Here is a 20,129-nt window from a genome sequence, read left to right as displayed (position 1 = left end):
GACTTTAACAACAACAGTGCCTGAGGAAACTCTGAAACATTTCTTGAGAACACAGCATTGAATGGCATGGCCCCGGTGAGAAGTGCCTCAGAGTCATCTGTAATCTTTCAATAACTTTTTAGGGTGAGGGTCATATTCTTTCTGCTCTCAAGCCTGTGTCCTCTCTGCAGAGTCTGTTTCTATGCTGGTCCTGGGCTTCATTTGTATTGTTTTCATTGATATCTCTTGCCTTCTCATTCTTTCTGGCTTTACTTCTGCATTAAAGCTACAATTACATAAATACTCCATATATTTCACATGTAGGCTTTGGAAACATTTGAAATCATTGTGTACTATTAATTTCAATCAGCACTTTTTTGTTTTTAAACTTTACACCACTACAAGAGTTTGTTTATTTATATATTTTAACGTGGGTAAATCGGCATTTTCAAATTGTTTCTCTCTGTCTCTTTTAAATTTAACTTTTCAACTTGATTATAAAATTCCCTAGGGCAGAGAATGTACCGGGGAAGATATGCTTGGATGAAACTAGGCACATGGATAAAAATCTGGGATCTCTTCTTATATTGAGTAAGATCAATGATGTCTTTGAGCCTGTTTCCTCATCTGTGTTGTGAAACAGGAAGAAAATGTAATCCTCTTAGCTTTGAGTGGGGACAACATCATGACATGTGTCAAGTTCCTGCAAGATACTAGCACTAATTCGAGGACAGTTCTTTTCCTTTGAATGGAAGTCCACAAATGGAATTAAAAATTTATACTTTCACTCAGACTTAAGCTTCCTCCCTTTCTGTGAATTTGCTAATTCCACTGGGCTTAAAGCTACTCTAAACAGAGTAGGCTGGAGATGGTCCTATGGCCATTTCACACCATACTAAAAATATTTCTGATTTCTATCTTTCAAGTGGTGTTCACAAGTGATTTGTTTTTCCATACCACACCCTTCCCTAAAATTGAATTTCCAGAATTACAAATAAAATAGAGCTAACATTCACCAACATCTTTAGCATAAGGAATCATGAAAACATTGTAAATGCACAAGTCCAAACAATTTTGAAATAAAGAAAGGCAGCACCGAGTGTTATAAAGATCACAGATTTGGGACTCTTACCTAGACTTGTCAGTTGCCAGCTGCAAACATTGAAGCAATAGCTTCCTGTAACCTTTGCTGCTCATCTGTAACATGAGCATAAGGACCGTGTTTTTGTTTTTTTCTTTAGAAGATATTTTTTAAAAGCCAGTTTTTATTTTTTCATCTTATAAATATTTCTTCTGCAATTAGAGCTTTCAAAACCACAATTGATTTTCCAATTTCCATGATAGAATGTTTTTCTTTTCTACAGAATCAGAGAAGTAATCCCTTGAAACCACAGAAAACAATCTTTTGAAATAAAGGAAAAAAATGATAGAGGCATTGGATCCACTGAACTGAAGATGAAACAAAGACCAGGCTACATAAATGAGAAGTGTCTGTTGAGAGGGAGGGGCTGAGTCAGGTAACACTGTTCCCTGTGGATCCCAGTTTTATCCTTCCCGTCAATGAGTATAATAGGAAAATACTTGTAGTGTTCGATGATGTCTTCCACTGAGTCAAACTTCTGAAACACAGAAGAGAAAGTTAATGAAAATTTAGGTACCTTTGTGTCTGTCGATTAAAGTACAGCCTAACATGCTTCGTTTTATTTAGGGAAGAGTTTAACTCATTTAATGTTTTTTAGATTGTAAAGGGGTATCAGAAAATGTTTTTATGTGTTTTTTTTTTTTAATGGATGTGACAAAGAAGCCCTTGAAGGATCAGTGATAAGATTAAGGTAACGAAGGTGACCAAAAGTGAGCCCTCCGCAGCTCTCGAAACTTCCCACCCACTGAATGTTCACCAGAATCAGGTTACACTGGACAAGCTCCACTCTGTGGTTACATGTTCCTACCGTAAGCAGTTCGGATGGGTTAATTACACAGCAGTCAGCCACAGAGAATCCCTGGTGCCTCCCTTACCTTGTCCCCAACTGTGACATACTAAAATCTAGAAGATCAGGGCTTGACTTCACTTCGTAAATTAATGGGAAAGGTCTGCGGTGAAATCTCTCTCCTGTACACCCCTCTTGTTCTAAAGCATTCTAGACTAATCAGAAAGAACACTGATGGGCTTCCCTGTGGTGCAGTGGTTAAGAATCTGCCTGCCAATGCAGAGGACACGGGTTTGAGCCCTGGTCCGGGAAGATCCCACATGCCACGGAGCAACTAGGCCCGTGCGCCACAACTACTGAGCCTGCACTCTAGAGCCCGCGAGCCACAACTACTGAGCCTGTGCCCTAGAGCCTGTGTGCCACAACTACTGAGCCTGCACTCTAGAGCCCGTGAGCCACAACTACTGAAGCCTGCACGCCTAGAGCCTCTGCTCCGCAACAAGAGGAGCCCCCGCAGTGAGAAGCCCTCACACAGCAGCGAAGAGGAGGCCCCGCTCACCCCAACTAGAGAAAGCCGGCATGCAGAAACGAAGACCCAACACAGCCAAAAATAAAATAAATTAATAAAAAAAAAAAGGAAAGAATACTGATGACCACAGGGCTCCTGGTAGTTCTTGGCCAACTTAGGTTCCTTCCCTGGGCTTCTTGTGAAATAATGAGGTGACAGTGAATCATTACACTTTTATGTTTCTAGAGATGTACAGATAAAGTGCTGGGGTGATTTAATGGAAAGTAAGATGATTTCAAGTGTAGGGGAATCAGGAAGTGCTTTGTGGAAGATACAGACTTGAAATGGGCTACACATTCTGGGTGAGCCAAGTGGACAAAGTGGGTTTAAAGATCCTAAGAGCAGAGGAAGACGAGTGTGCAGGTGTTGAGAACACGTGGGCACAGATAGGAATTCTGATGAGTTTGGCTGAGTTCTTGAAAGGGGCTATTTGGAGATGATCAGGAAGAAAGAGCTTGCACGACCTGCCTTTTGTAACTTAGGGCAACACTGTGAAGTGAACAGGGAGGGAAGAGCGGACCTTCCCTGAGGAGCCAAGGGAACTGCAGCTCAGAGTGAAGACTGGCTTGCTTCACTTGTTACACAGCCAGAGGGCAGGACCAGGAATGCAATCTGGTTTTTCTGGACGTGTATCAGTTTCTTCCCTGATGCAGCTTTGCTTGTGGCTTGTGAACCCACTGTTCCAACAGAGCAGTGTACAGATGATGCAGCCTGAAGGAGGGAGCTGCATTGGGGACGACTTTGATTCTCTTTAGTTTTGTACATCCTCCCTCTGCCCAGCACAGAAACGTTTGCAAGCCTGAGGGATACTCAAGAGGGAATGAGATTGTCAAGGTCCGTGTCCTCATGGGGATTCATGCATTGCATTCAGGCGGGGGCAGACAGAAAGTAATTCCCTATCCAGATAGATCATTTCATTTAGGGTTAATTTGCTGTGGAAATAATCAACCTGGGGCTTGAGAACCTCACACAGTCCTCCCGGGGCCTTCCTGATATTGACCAGTCCCTGCATCCATTCCATTCCTGTTCTTCTTGGGAACTGAGTCAACAAACCTCGGCCCACACCCTTAAGCTCATTGAGTTGGTTTGTCTTTTCATCTGAAAAGAGTTCTGATTAAATCTGTAAGTAACTTGCCCCTCTGAGCCCGATACTGGATCTGTGGCAGAGTTTTCAATGAGATAACCTATTTGACCACCCCTAGTAAGTACACAATCAATACTAGTCTCTACCTGATGCTAAGGTAAGGTGGTTGTCCAGCAGGGACAGTAATTGTTCTGCTACAGTAGTTGTAAGTGGAGGGCTGTGGAGCCCAAATGCCTGAGTTCCAAGCAAGGCTTTCCCACCCACTAGCAGTGTGTCCTTGGGCAAGTTTCTTACACTCTCTGTCTCAGTTTCTCTGTCTAGGAACAGTGATGGTAATATTAGGACCTACCTCTGAGGGTCATTGTGAAGGTTCATTGAGTTGACATACACAGCATTTAGAAGGGAGCTCTTTCTGCAGTGACTGCTCAGTAAATGTCAGTCATTGCTATGACCTCCTCCCTTCCAAGTTTGCCAAGAACATGATGAAAGAGCCATGAAATCACTGTAGAAGTTTATAGACTCTCATTGTAAGCCTTTAGGAAGAAAGGAAGGACATTTTTGTATTTCATTTCTAGTCATAAATTAAGGACAGAATTTTCTTTCTCTTTCTTCATACTTGAAACAAAAAATAATTTATGAAAAGAGATTTTCCATGCAGAACTCTTCTACAAAATTGGGTAACCCACATGGCACAAAGGAAATTCTCTATCCTGGGATTAATCTTTAGAGGGAAAAAGATTAATCTTGCTTTATAATCTCAGTCCTGTTTTCTTTAGGATGGTCCCAAAATAGTGAACTCAATACTAATTATTTACAGTTACTGCAGGGATGATATTTTATATGAAAGTGTAATTTTAACAAGTAGTCGGAAGCAAGCAAGGAAGGAATAAATAAGTTATTCTGTCATTTCTTATTACTGACTTCTAGTGATAGGCTAACAACTGGTATATTACCCTAAAGATTATTTTTAAAAAGATTATAATTAAGCTCTTACTTTTATATTAAATTCCTTTTTTCAGGAGGACAGCAAATACCATCCTAATATTAGATCTTAAAATTTGTTTAAACCTTTTGTGATTGCCCTAAATACCAATGATAGGCAATGTTTCACTGCCAGAAAGCTTAATCAATCTGCTTGGATACACACATGGGAGTGAAAGAAGAAAAGAGAAAAAGAGGAAGATAGAGAGGTGCAAAGACAGAAGGAGGAGAGAGAAGCAGACTAGGCAAGTGAGAAATAAACTCATTGGTTAATTGTCTCTGCTTCCTAGTCTTTGAACTTGAATTTATCAACTAAACGTCTATCATAATTTTTTAGCAACTTATCACAAACATTTGCAGGACAAGGAACGATCCGATTAAAATTGCTCGCTTCTACTAGACTCCACAGAAATGTTGACAAATGTGATTTCTAAAACTTGGCAGCAGGTAAAGCTCTGCAGGTTATTCACAAGCAGGTGCCCTGCTGGCTGGTCCAGAGCCGCCAGTGTTCTACCAGGTGATAAATAGGTGCGTGCATAGATGGGCAGAGATTAACAGAGTATCCCCTGGATGGCAGGGACTCTGCCTTGCTCTGCTCTGTGTCCTCAGAATGAAGCATTGAATCTAGCATAATGTAGGCATAAAATTAAGGCTTGGCCCCAAAACTGAACAAATGAGAGACCCGGGCTGAAAGGTGGCCTCCAAAAGATATCCCATGTCCTAATTCCTGGAAGCTGTGAATATGACCTTCTAAGCAAAAGAGTGAATATTACTTTACATGGCAAAGTTAGGATTACATTAAGTATCTTGGGAGGAAGGTCTTGAGAGAGGGGCTGATCCTAGGTTATCTCTAAAAGCAGATATCCTGAATCCTGAATCCTCGTAAGATAGAAACAGAGGGAGATTCACATGGAGAAGAGGAGAAGGCGTGTGACCTCAGAGGCAGAGATCAGAGTGATATGGCCACAAGCCAAGAAAGCCACAGTTTGCTGACAGCCACCAGAAGCTGGAAGAGGCCGGAAGGATCTTCCCCCAGAGACTCCAGAAGAAGGGTGGCCTGTCAATACCTTGATTTCAGATTTCTAGACTCCAGAACTTCAAAAGAATACATATTTATTGTTTTAAGCTACCAATTTGTGGCATTTTGTTACAGCAATCTCAGAAAACGAATATACTGGGTGCTCCCTGAATCTAAGTTCAGACACGAGTTTCTAGCCACACGGCTAGCAGAATGACCCAAATTTATAATATACAGCAAAATGGACCTTCCCAGTCTCATTCTTTGCAGGCATGTGTGGATTTGCTGGCCTTCTGTGCTTGTGACAGGTGTCGACAAGCTGTGCCTTCCCAGGGGACCCGTCCAGGTTTCTCCTGCAATTCTCATGGCTCCATGTGAGCTTTTCATCTGTGTCCGGGACACACAGACCCAGTGAAAGGGCTTTAGGGTAACATTTAAGAGAGAAATGTTACTTAGCACCTGCCTCTATGTATCTGGCACTCTCTTTACAGCATCTCATCTTACACTCAGAATACCTCCCTTGGAATAGGTGTCACTGCATTGTATGTGGGGATAAAGTCTAAAGTTTGAAAGACAATCAAAAAGCCACAGGAAATCAAAATTATCCTTGAAAACCCTGTGCCTCATTACGTTTCTCCTGCAGAGTTGGACTAAGATGCAGCTTCTTTATTCAAACACCAGATGAAGTAGCTAGTACCTGGCTTGCATTTAGCAGAGCCTTGCTGTAGCAAATTCTTTATCTTTTCTTAGAGGTGGGAGATTCTTCCTCAGCAAGGCAAAGGGCTCGAACTGTGAAAGGTGTGCAGGAGCTGAGAACAATCTAGATCATCCCCCTCTTACACCAGGGCACGGCTTGTTCAGAAGAGAGGCAGGAAGAACTACCTGTAAATTGTGATTTTTCACCCAGGGCCTGGCACACAGTAAGCTCCATGGAAATCTTAGCTTTTTTTCAACTGAAATTCTGGGCTGTTTTCAAATGGGCTGGGGATCATTTGCATTTGCTATGATGCTATCTGAGACTATGTGAGAAAGTCAATATTTTTGCAGACTATATTAAACCACAGCTTTGGCATGTACTAGCTGTGGCTGTGGGCCAGTTACTTCACATTTCTGTGCCTCAATTTCACCATCTGTTAAATGTATCAACAGCACCTACCCCACAGGTTTGCTATGGGATTAAACCGATCAAGTTAATGAATAATTGTTAACTGCACAGAATAGTGCCTGTGCATAATAAACGTATGTAAGTGTTAAATAAACATGTGAAAAGGAGACTCTTGCTTGGGGGTTGCATGAGAGGAGAAAATTCCATAATAACACAAAAAGTGTTAAAATAGACATTTGAATTCTTTTTTTTTTCTTTTTTTTAGGTTATATAAATGAAAATTTATTTAGATTGAGAAAAAAATCTCAAAATATTACAATATTTTTGGCCTAAAAATACTACAAATATAAAAATCTAGGAAAATGATGTCTGTTTTATTTTTTTAATTTTAATTTTTTAATTGAAGTATAGTTGATTTACAATGTTCCAGGTGTACAGCAAAGTGATTCAATTATACATAGGCATTTGAATTCTTAAGGGGTCCTTGGTGACAATAATTAGAGCAGCTCACCTGAAAGCTGGTGGTCTAATCCAGGGGCTGTCATTATGACAACCGGCTGAGGCCTGCAGGGAACTGGCTGGCAATCTGATTCAACACTATTAGGAAGTTATCACAAGGTCACCGTTTCTTCTCTTTTATAAGCAGACCAAAGTATGGCTTGTTGGGAAAAAAGCTTTTTGGTTTTTTTTTAATGAGAGCATCTATGAGCTGGAAGAAAATACAGGAGGATAAAGGGATACTGAGCTGGAAATTCCATTAGCCATATATATCTGGACCTACGGGGAACCATGTTTTAGTTATTGCCATGACTCAGTGATAATAATGAAAAAAAATCATAACTAACATTTAGCGATATGTCAGTAATCAGTGTTCTGAGTGTTTTACATTCATTAACTCACTAATCCTCATCACAAAAGAAAAAATTGGCTACTTCTCTTTTTAGTTTTGCTGTAACCCTTTCTTACTGTGGCAATATTTGACAGATTTATGTATTAATCTATTTATTCACTCATGTTCTCCTTTATGCCAAAACATTCTCAGGCTGGAGCAAAGGATGGTGAACTGATCCTATGGTAGGTAGCCTAGCGGGTGCTGACCACACCTCTCCAGCCACATATGAGTCTCAGAAAAGGACTCTGGGTCAGACCCTGGGTTTAAGCTGGAATCTTCACACACACGCCTTCGTGAAGCATTTTGGTAGCCCTGGCAATAGTCCTTATTTTGATATCTATTGAAGAACAATAGATATTTGTGTGACAGTTCTGGTTTCATACTGTTCCAGTTTTCTTGGGCCTCCATAATAAAGTACCACCGACCGGGGTGGGGGTAGAGCGACTTAAATGACAGAAATTCATTTTCTCACAGATCTGGAGGCCAGAAGTCCAAGATCAAGGTGTCAGCAGGGTTGGTTTCTTCTGAGGTTTCTCCTTGGCTTGTAAATGGCCCTTTTCTCCCTGTGACTTCACATCTGTGTGTGTCTGTGTCCTAATCTCCTCTTCTCATAAGGGCACTACTCATATTGGATCAGGGCCCACCCTAGTGACCTCACTTTACCTTAGTCACCTCTTTAAAGACCCTATCTCCAAATACGGTCACATTCTGAGGTGCTGGGGGCTAGAATTTTTACATAGGAATTTGGGAGGGGCACACAGTTCAGCCCATAATATATACCAACAGATAAAATTGAGGTCTGGAGATGCTAAGGGAGAATCACTGAATTATAGAAGTCTAGACTTGAAAAGAACATTTACAGTTGAAGAAACTAAAGCTCAGACAAGTTAAGTGACTGGCCTGAGCTCACATACTTAGTAAATGGTGACAGAATTTGAGCTCTGCCTTTCCTTCCCTCCCTTTTTCCCTTCCCTCCTTCCTTCCTTCCCTCCCTCCCTTCTTTCCTTCCTTCCTTCCTTCCTAGAAGAATTGAAAGACCAGCCTCCGTTTGCCCTCTCACTACCTGTGCATCTCTAGCCATTTACTTAATTTTCTAAGCCTCAGTTTCCCTACATCTAAGATAGGGATGACCATTATATCAAAGAGTTGTTGAGGGTTAAAATAAGATAATGCAGACAGACCAAGCCTAGCATAAACACAGCGAAAATCAATCTCCTTTCCCTGTTCTCTCTGATTTATTTATACAGTTATTAATTAATGCTTTAATTGAGTCATTCTTTCACCTAGCCACCTGTTAGCAGATGTGTACCAAGCACAGGCATGCTCAGTGTAGCACTGGATGCTGTGATTGAGGTCATATTCAATGTAGGGACACACACCTACCTAACGCCATCAGATGTCATCAGAAATGGCTGCAGTGGGAGTTCAGCGATGGGTGGGGAAGGAGTGTGGCCTTAACGTGGGGCTCAGTGGAGGCTTTCTGGCAGGCAGAATGTAGATGTGTTTTACAGAATGAGTTGTCTTTAATGGGCAAAGCAGGATAGAGGGTGCATGGAAGGGTCAGGATTGGCTGCCAGCCCCATGAGCTAAGACATGAGCGGGAATGCTTGTGGAAGGGGCTGGAAGGATTAGATTACATTCTGCACCTCCAGGGTGGCTCTTTCCAGTGCTGCAGTCAGGGGGATATGGGGGTGACTCGGCCAGCATCCCCTAGTTCTCCCCATGTTGTTGTCCTTAGCCTGGAAAAGGGAAATCATTGGGTTATACACACCTTGTCTCCTCTGAGCCCTGTTCCCAGGGCAAACTGCTGATTCCTCTCCAGGAAGCGGATTTTCACATTGTAGACTTTGTTCCCATAAAACACCACCAACACATAGGGCTCCGCCCTGGATTTTGTGGAACAGTCTCGGACCAAGAAGGTGCCATCCTGAAGCAAAAGGAAGAACAATGATCTTCTCAGGCATCAGAATCAGAATCCAACCTCCCAACCGTGGCAGTAGTGAAGCTTGTATGCCTGAGATTCCCAAATGGCTTTAGTGTTTGGCAAACCAGTTCTTTATTCAATTTAATTCAGTAAGTATTTATTGAGGGTTAGTTTGCCTAAAGGGTTCTTAATTTTCTGAGAAGTGCACCAGTCAGATTACAACACCCCCTACTTCGAAATCTTCCAATATTCCCTGCTGTCCTCAGCAACACGCCGACAACTGTAGCATGATGTTCAAGGATAGATGCACCGGCATCTTCCCTCCTTGGGGGTGCCTCCTTCCATCTGCCAATGTTCCCATTTCCTGTTCTGTTGACGTTCAGGTTATTATCCTAGAGACAGTGGGAGCCATCACAGGCTTTGAGCAGGAGAGGCTTTGAACATTATAAGTTGCTACTCTGCGTGGGGAGATGTCAACATAGGACTAGGGTCCCCAAAACAGATGTGGGGCTTCAAAGTCACTGGTGTCAAAATGAGTGAAGAGACTGTATGAAGGAGAAGAAAATATAGGCTGAGGTGAGGTAAAAGGATGTTCAGGGTAAGCAAGAAGAGACAGGAAGTATTCTAAGGAGATGTCTCAAAGACAGACAGAAACCCAGAAGCTTCAGTGTCATAGAAGTGGAGGGGGGGAGAGCGAGGGTTTCCAAAAGAAGGTCAACAGTATGAAATAGTCTGAGGGATGTGAGTAGGCCAACTATAAATATAATATAAAGTAATCAGGCACACCCTGGAGAGTAGCTTAGGATGAAGGTCTGGTCGTAAAAGGCTAAGAAATGGAGCAATCCTCCTAAACATACACACACGTACAAGGTTTAGTTTTGTGGTTACATTGTGTCATTTATATGACGAAAAATACTGAAAAATCTGTAACTGTAATTGCATAGATTTCTGTGTAGGTGGTTATAAATAATCCATAAAGAATAAATCTAATTAGGTGTGTGTGGTACTTACTATCTATTCTTTATATAGATAGATATTATATATGATAATTTATATTTATAATAGCTGTTATATATATTATCTCCTCTATAGAATATATTTCATATCTATATGTTTATATATATCTGTAACTAATATTTATAGATATTATGTGTACATATATAATGATTATAATACTGTATAACAATACTATAAGTATATTAAATTTATAAACAATACTATAAAACTACAGTGATGCCATGATGATGCTGGCAGCTAAGGTTTACTGAAAACTGCTCTCAAGATGCCATGCACTTTACACACATTTCATTTGATCCTTACATAAAATTTGAGGAGGTATTTTATCCCCATTTTACAGGTAAGGGAATTAGGGTCTAATTGTCTAAGTGGATCCTCTCACACATCACAGCTAATCAATGGAATACCTGAAAGTCAAGGTGAAATTCTTTCTATAAATATACCAACCTCCAAGTACATAAAGTGGATTCAAGGAATTTTCTGGAACCTGTTCTGCCAAAAACATTCAGCTGTAATTAAAGCCTTAAGACTCAAGCACATTCTTTTTTTTTTTTTAAATTCTTTTCCGTTATGGTTTATCATAGGATATTGAATATAGTTCTCTGTGCTATACAGTAGGACCTTGTTGTCTATCCACTCTATACATAAAAGCTTACATCTGCTAACCCCAACCTCCCACTCCATCCCTCTTCCATCCCCCTCCCCCTTAGCAACCACCAGTCTGTTCTCTATGTCCCTGAGTCTGTTTCTGTTTCATAGATAGGTTCTTTTGTGTCATATGTGTATAACTGAATCACTTTACTGTACAGCCGTAATTAACACAACATTGTAAATCAACTATACTTCAATAAGAAAAAAAAATTAAAAAAAAAAAAGACTCAAACACAGAACATTGCCAAAGATCACAAAGGGAAAGGAGGCCAAGACATGTGGCCAGTTTTGGGGTTTATCATCTTAGACTCTGCAATGAGTTTGTCACAATGAATCTGGGCAGTCCTGCAATTTGAATTAAATTATCTTACATAAATGGGAAACACGTTTTGACAAAACTAACTGAGACAAACAAAATAGGAAAATATGAAGTCATTCAACTGAGTTTCTGTTTCTCAGTGCTTTTTGGGAGGAGGCAGAAACAGGCACAGAGAATGGGGCAAGGGAGCGTTGAAAGTGCCCAAACATAGCTGGAAGGACATTATGTGACATGTACATTGCCCTTCTAGTACCGTCCACACAGGGGCTCCCGGAAGCAGGTCTTCTAAGAGCTATTTTCCCTTGGGAAAGAGGCTAAGAGAGTGTGATCGACCGCTGATTAGCCAAGAAGAGACAGGGTCGGAGCTGGAACCACTGTGCCACCATTAGACCCAGCAGAGGTCAGTTGTGCATGAGATTCCCTGGGGAGAGGGAAGGGAGGGTGCTCCAGCCAAGGCACCACCCAGCCACCTATGACTCCCCTTCCAGAATGTAAAGAACTCTAGTGGCTACTAGAGGCAGCTGTGACTTTGTGAAAAGAGGACTGATCATGAATATAGATTCTGCCACTTTCTCTACCTTGTAATTGAAACCTTAGCATCGGTTTCCTTATCTAGAGCATGACATAGTTTCAATTCCTAATGTGTTCAAGATACTTTAACAACTGTATTAATTTCCTACTGTTGCTATAACAAATTCCTATGAACTTAAAGGACTACATCACAAATTTATTCTCTTACAATTCTGGGGGTTGAAGTCCAACATGGATCTCACTAGGCTAAAATCAAGGTCTCAGCCAAGCTGTGTTCTTTCTAGAAACTCTAAGGGAAAATGCATTTCCTTGTTTTTTCCGGCTTCTAGAAGCCACCACTTGTGCCTTTACCTGTGGCCCTCTATGTCTAACTCTGATACTGCTGCCTCTCTCTTATAGGGACCCTTGTGATTATATTAAACCCTCCCCAATAATCCAGAATAATCTCCCTATCTCAAGATTCCTAACTTAATCCCACCTGCAAATTCCTTTTCCAAATAAGGTGACATAGTCACAGGTATTGGGGATTAGAATGTGGATATATCGTGATGGGGGAGCATTTTCTGTTTACCATAGTAACTTACATATAATTTATCTTATTTAATTTTTTAATATTAATTCTAAAAGCTAGGCTTTATTAAAATTTTTTGAGGACCTATCATTTATTCAGCCATCCACTAATTAACTAACTCATTCATTTTTGTATTTCCTCATTCAGCAGTGACCATTGTATTGGTTAGTTGAGGATAGGTTTTGGTGTCACATCAGTCTTGAGAGCCTTTCTACCATTTCTAAACAATCTAGTATAGTTCTCTGCACATAGTAGAGTAGTTGCTTAATAACTATTTTCTATTTGTGATGATGGTTGCAGTAGTCATTTGCTCTGATCACAAATATCACAGGTTTCCTCTTTTTATGGTCACATGTAGCTTTGTACTTTTTTCACCCTCTTTGAAGTTAGGTCTGGTCATGGGACTTACTCTGGCCAATGAAATGTGAGCAAAGATGTGGCATATTAAATTTGAGAGGATGTGTTGAGAGGCAGTATGTGATTGGTGTGAGCATACATTGAGATGGAGCCTCTAGCAGTCTGGGTCTACCCACCCAAACCTGTCTTGAGCATGGAGCTTAAACAAAAAATAAAGTTCTGTTATGCTAAGCAACTGAGATCTCAGGGCTGTTTGTTACTACAGCATAACCTATCACATACTGACTATTACAGCATTCACGATCCCTGCTCCTTTCCTGAAGAAGTGAGACATAAAAACCCAACTGTACCTTGGGCAGACATGTAGGAAGGAGATGAAATTTGAACAAAGCAGAAGGATGGCACCTTCCATTGCAACCTCCATTTATACCCCATCTTCCACATTTGATCTCCAAAATAGTTCCTTAGGGTTGATTTTACTATTTTCATTTAACAAAGAAAGAAACCTGCATTTACAGATATGTAGGAACTTGAGAAAGTCACGCAGCTGATAAGTGGTACAACCAAGTCTCAAATCTAAAACTCTGTTTGAAAGCCCACTTTCAACGACAACCTCCCCAACGATGAGAAATACAGGGTGAGGCAGGAACTACATCAAAGCGCACTGCTTGTTACATCCTGTGACCTATGGGCAGAAAACCATAGGATGACTACAGAAACAACAACAGGAGAAGCCATTACCTTGTTCTTCTTCATCAATGCCTCTTCCACTGCCTGGCGACTGTATTCTCCAATGTACCATTCGTTGTGCCGGATATCCTGCAGTACAGGTTTAAATGATGAATATTTTAGGGTCAAAAGAAACGATTAATTATTAATTAAAATTTGTTTTTATTCCACTAGTGCCAAATCACAGTTGGATTTATGGGAGATACGCAGTATAAAATTTCTGTCCCCGGATCTTGAGTTAGACACAGAAAATGTAATGGCAGCTTAGGAATTACAAAATTGGCATGACAAAATCTGTCTGTCATTGAGAGTAACCAGAAATGTCACTCCATCTACTGAGAAAGGTGCTTTGGCACCAAACTCAAAATGGATAATAAACCATTTATCTGTCAATGCTGTCTGAACCTGTACCTGCTGAAGCTTATTGAGGTAGGATATATATTGTTTATGATCCCTGTGAGGCCCTAGGCACCATAGAAACAGCAGGGGAGGGGAAGACAGGTACAGATTGAGAGCATCTTTATGCAAATTGCCTAAAGTCCCATGTAGTAGTACTGGGATTTGAACCCTAGTCTGTCTGGCTTTCTCCTTGTGCCATACTACCTTATTTATACTAATTTATTTCTTTTGATTGTAAAATCCACATAACAGAGAGAAGGAAGGGCAGTCAGAGATGCACCACGGATCTGCAATGCCTTTACCGAGTCCCAAGGATAATAATATTAAATAATCCTTTGCATGAGTCCAACGTCTCCAAGGATATCCCTCATTCATTATCCCAGTCCATGCCTGCAAGAATCCTGTGAGGCAGGCATTGCCAGGACAGTGGAGGCTCAGGAAGTCAACTTCTGTTACATGTGGCAAGAACTAGGGATGTGACATCAGGTCTTTGGTCTCCCAAAGTACCTGGTCCTCCCAGCACAATCTTGATCCTTCCAATGATGGGTACAGCAAACATATGTGAGCGCCACTGGGAAAGGCATGAGTTAGCTTCCCTCCCAACTCTCCAGCCTCACTTCCTCTCCCTGCCCTGCTCCCCAGTCTGAGGACAAGCCAGATGTGCTTGCTGTTGTCTAGACACACACAGCTTCAGGGCTTGGCATGAGCTAGCCCCGCCGCCTGCCTGGAATCCCTCCTTCTCCTCACTCTCCTTCTCCCTGGCTCTGCCATGCTCTTCCATCAAGTTTTGGGGCAAAGTCACCTCTTATATGAGGCCTCCTTTGGAATGAATTCCTTTACCTAGTCCCTACCCCTAGCAGAGGGTTGGTGCCGGAAGGTCCAGAGGCAGGACCTGTTCCACTCCAGCAAAGCCAGGCAACAGGCTCCAGAAACAAAGGGCAGCTCAGAAAGGGCATCTCTCTGCAGAACTGGGAGCTCTCTGAGCTGATAGTGGTCTGCTGCTTCTGGGGGCCTCTCTGCCAGTCCCGGGGCTTGGCAGGGCTCCGTCATGGTGTGCTTCAGCTACTCTGATTTTGTTTATTTGTTCAAGCTGGAAGACACTTAGAGGTTTTATAACCCCGTAGTTCTCCAGGTGTGATCATGAGTGCTGGCTGGTGAGTTTAGGTGCTGCTCAAACACAGAATTAGATAACTCTGAATTACCTGGGGCGGGTGGGAAGTGGTTCCCTTTCAGTTCTCTTTCTAGCCCTTTGAATAATCCAAGAGGGGCATTTCATTTTGGTGCTATTTTGTCCTTAATAGCTCTCTGGTATTTCTAATCTCTCCTTATGCTGAGACTCATTAGCGAGTGATGGCATCCTGCTACAATTTTTTTTAACATCTTTATTGGAGTATAATTACTTTACAATGGTGTGTTTGTTTCTGGTTTATAACACAGTGAATCAGCTATACATATACATATATCCCCATATCTCTTCCCTCTTGCATCTCCCTCCCTCCCACCCTCCCTATCCCACCGCTCCTGCTACAATTTAATAGCCTTGTTTTGTTTGAGCTACAATAAAATTTTTTTCAAAAATGTGATAAAATATACACATCATAAGATTTACCACTTAACCATTTTCAATTGTTCATACAATACAGTGGCATTGAGCACATTCACATTTCTTTGCAGCCAGCATCACGATCCAGCTCTAAAATATTTTCATCATCCCAAACTGAAACTCTGTACACCTTCAACAACAACTCCCATTATCTCCTCCCCTAGCCCCTTGTAACCACCATTCTACTTTCTGTCTCTATGAATTTACTTATTTTACCCTCATATAACGAGAATCATATATTTGTCCTTTTGTGTCTGACTCATTTCACTTAGTATCATGTTTTTAAGGTTCATCTGTGTTGTAGCACCTGTCAGAATTTCATTCTTTTTTACAGCTGAATAATGTTACTACATTTTCTGTATCCATTTATTTGTTGATGGACATTTGGGTTGTTTCTACCACTTGGCTATTATAAATAGTGCTGCTGTCAACATGGATGTACAAAAATCTGTTTGAGTCCCTGCTTTCATTTCTTTTGGGTATATACGTAGAAGTAGAATGCTGCAATTAGTTTTAATATTACTTTCTGGGACTTCCCCGGTGGTGCAGTGGTTAAGAATCCACTGCCAGTGCAGGGGACACAGGTTCGATCCCTGGTCTGGGAAGATCCCACATGCCGCGGAGCAGCTAAGCCTGTGTGCCACAACTACTGAGCCTGTGCTCTAGAGCCTGCAAGCCACAACTACAGAAGCCCGCGTGTCACAATTCCTGAAGCCCGTGTGCCTAAAGCCCGTGCTCCGCAACAAGAGAAGCCACCACAATGAGAAGCACGTGCACCACAATGAAGGGTAGTCCCTGCTCACTGCAACTAGAGAAAGCCTGTGGGTAGCAACGAAGACCCAACACAGCCCAAAATAAATAAATTAAAAAAAAAGATTACTTTATATGTATGTAATACTGGTTTTCTATTTGGAGTAGTGATATAAAATGAAAAAAAGTTAACTTGATTAAGTATAACATTATTATTGATAGTACATGGATAGGCCACAGATCATAAAGGTGCGTTTAAATAGTTGAAATCAGGGCAATCCTTATTTAGTGCAAGACTTTCCCATGCTTGAGGAATCCAGGCTCTGGGAGGGATGTAACTTTTGGATAGACATCTAGTTAGGACCCTGGGATTCCAGCGCTTATGAAGGAGATGATGAGGAAAAGGAAACCAGGTCTGTAAGAAGGGGCAACAAAAGAATTATGTGCAAAACATTCCCCAAAGTCAAACTTAGCTGTATGAGACTTCTTTTGGAATTAAGGTCAAAATTAATGTAAATATAAGGACAACCAATGGCACTTGGGACGCTGTAGGGATTATGAGCAATTGACCACAGAGGTATTCTATGTACTCTGCTTCTGCTTAAAATCTTTTGCAAGCTCTGTAGCAGAACCCTCAGCATATGAGGATATGGGATGGAGACCCAGAAGAAGCATGTCTTTTTGTGCCTTATTGTGAAAGACTTTAATAAGTAATGTTGCAAGATAATTGAGGAAAGAGCATAGAATTTACAAAGAAAGTTTTATCCCCCCATATAGGTAAGTATAAGTGCAACGTGGTCTGAGAACTGATTGTAGGGATGGAGAATATTTTAGAAAGAGACCAGGAAATAAATGAAGGGCAAGCAAGAATCCATCTACTATCTATTTTCATCTCTCCCTCCTCTTTATGTCTCCTCTGGGGCAGAGACCATAGCTTCTAGCAGGTTGTCTGGTATAGAATAAGTGCTCAACACATGCTTCCTAGACTGTTCAAATGAAATGAGCATACAATACGTGGATCTTTTGTTGGAAAAACAATTGCAATATGTAAATACCCATCAATTCTAAAAGATTATTGAACAGTCAATAAATATAAAACAGTCCTAAATCTCTATTTTTTGGATTAATTTTAAAAAAGCACTTTAGAATCTGGAAATATGCAAGTTAAAGAGTCTAGTGAGGGCTTCCCTGGTGGCGCAGTGGTTGAGAGTCTGCCTGCCATTGCAGGGGACACGGGTTCGTGGCCCAGTCCGGGAAGATCCCACATTGCCGCGGAGTGGCTGGGCCCGTGAGCCATGGCCGCTGAGCCTGCACGTCCGGAGCCTGTGCTCCACAACGGGAGAGGCCACAACAGTGAGATGCCCGCGTACAGCAAAAAAAAAAAAAAAAAAAAAAAAAAAGTTATATAGCAAAATACTTTAAAAAATATTAAACCCCAATAATACAGAGCCAGAAGGGGAAAACTCAGATCCAGTCATAATGATCTCCTTTTAAGCACTGTTCAAGAAAGCTCTCTTTAGATGCTAAGTTCATCTAGAAAAATATTGCAGAGAAGTGTCTGTTTTACCTCTTCGTTAGACCTTGTGGGGAGAGGTTTCTTCCTGCTCGTGTATTTACAATGTAGCGAATTTTCCAGAGGGCCATAGCTGGCTGGAGACGGACATCTCTGAGGAGGATAGGACTGCATGCTTTCTTTATGATCTGGAAAAATAAATTCACATTTAAATATGATTGCGTTACAGTCTCAGACTGCGTCCCTCTGACAAGGAGCTGGAACCCATCCCTCCCTCCTGTGTCTATGGCAACCTTGGTCTGTACCACCATCATCTCACTACAGACAGCAGTCGCCTCTAGACTGTTCTCTTGCTTCAGCTTTTGCCCCTGTCTCTTTAGGGCATCCAGAGTCATCTTTAAAAAATGTAATTCTGACTTTGCCACCTCCCCGCCCCCCAGTACAAATCCTTCCATGATTTCCTTTACACCTGGAAGAAAATCCAAACGTTTTAACTTCTGTCAATAAGGCCCCAGATAATCTTTCTTTTATTTCTTCATCCAGCTCCCATCCTCCACACTGTTTTGGCTATAATGAACTCTGTTCAGTTTCTTTAACAAGCCAAGCTTGTTCCCAACTCAGAAAACACCATTTTTTAAATGTAAAAGAATAAATTTTTGTTTTAATGGAACATCATTTTTAACCTGAAAGAATGACTAACACAGACTATCATTATTCAGACTTGGGCACTTGGCAGATACTTTAATAAAAATGAACAAAGTAAGCCTGTCACTTCATGGAAAGCAACTGGTAGTATTTGTGGCCAATTTTAAAATTAGACTTTTCAAGTGCAAACTGGAATTTGGAAAAACTTGTATCTGCTACCGTGACTGAATAGCGTATCCACAGTTCGACTTTTCTGATGAGATTGGAGGTGTTACGTACAAATGTGATTTAAAACAATATTATGTACTAAAATAAGTTAACATAGAAAATATCTGCTCAGGTCTGTGAACCACTGTTTTCCAAGTGACTAATATATGATGCTACAAAACCATGCCTGTGTAAAAGATTCTTTAGAAGGGAAGATAGATAGATGGATTTTAAAGTAACAGAACACAAAAAGTTCATTGAAACACTTGTCCAGTTTTGATGTGGTATTTTCTCTACATACTTCAATAAAAATAACATTTCCACTGTGTCATTCCAGTAAACACTAATAAAAAATGAATTGCAAGAAATTAAGCCCACAAGGAAGGAGTGAGGTGTTAGAAGGAATACTTAAAAAAAGATATTTATAAATATATTAGTAATTTAAAGCAAGGATTAAGTGTATACAAATTATAAGGCTTTGAGGGTATAAAAACAATATCAAAATAAAATATTAGACAGTAATAACATATAAAATGGAAAAGGGGTGATTAGTATTAAGGCAGAATAATAAGCTATTTAGTCTTAATTCAGTCTAGAAAACAGTCTATTACCCAAGTTATAGTTCTGGTTAGTAGATTAATAAGAGCATTGAAAAAAATGGAATAGTTATATTCACACAGTATATTTTTGAGACAAAATACTAAATAAAACATTAGCAAATTTTTATATGCCAGTTATTGTAACGCAAGTTATATGTGTATTTATTCTGCTCTTTGTCATCAAAATGCCAAATTTCTCTGTAGGCTTACTAAGAAGAGCAAAGAATACTCCTGCAACATTGAAAGTTCTATTTCAAGGGTTCCAAGGTTTGTGGCTTTTAATGAGGAGTCTAAGAATATAGGGAATTACATGTATCAAAATGTTTGTTTTAGATAAGTGTTTGATCAATTAAAGTTGAAATTACATTCATCATAGTAAGTTAATTTCACTCACCAATTTATGACTAAAAATAGGAATAATGCTAAAGACATTTCTGTCTTTTCAAATTTTATTTTATAAGGAAAAGAGCTCTACTTTCAAACACAGTACAGCATCCATACCATCAGAGCAAAATCATCTTAAGTTTGCTGTATTGTTGGGAAGAGGATATGAACTTCAGAGTTTTAAAATTCAAGCATACTATTTATTTATTTAGCTAAACACTGAAGGTAAGCAATGGAAGAATAGAATTTGTATAACTTTCTAGAAAGAGAAAAAAAGAGGAGTAAAGAAGAAATGAATCCAATATATGGCAGGAAAAGAAAAAAAAGTCAATAAAATTGGCAAATAGGAGGCACAACAAAATATAAAAATTGATT

At 40.5% G+C, this 20,129-nt stretch overlaps 1 protein-coding gene across 1 annotated transcript in view; it reads right to left on the bottom strand.

Moving 5' to 3' along the window:
- Window positions 1-220: 220 nt before the first annotated feature.
- Window positions 221-20,129, bottom strand: part of CLNK (cytokine dependent hematopoietic cell linker) — a 168,444-nt gene continuing 148,535 nt past the window's right edge. Inside the window, exons 15-18 of the mRNA XM_033427875.2 lie at window positions 17,974-18,107; window positions 13,667-13,744; window positions 9,327-9,482; window positions 221-1,598 (exon numbers count right to left, since the gene is read on the bottom strand). Coding sequence (XP_033283766.2) covers window positions 1,452-1,598; window positions 9,327-9,482; window positions 13,667-13,744; window positions 17,974-18,107 — 515 coding nt within the window. The 3' untranslated portion in view covers window positions 221-1,451. The remainder of the gene's footprint in view (window positions 1,599-9,326; window positions 9,483-13,666; window positions 13,745-17,973; window positions 18,108-20,129) is intronic.

Source organism: Orcinus orca, chromosome 4, assembly GCF_937001465.1.
Source record: "Orcinus orca chromosome 4, mOrcOrc1.1, whole genome shotgun sequence".
Classification (NCBI taxonomy): Eukaryota; Metazoa; Chordata; class Mammalia; order Artiodactyla; family Delphinidae; genus Orcinus; species Orcinus orca.
This window is presented reverse-complemented; position numbering and strand designations above follow the sequence as displayed.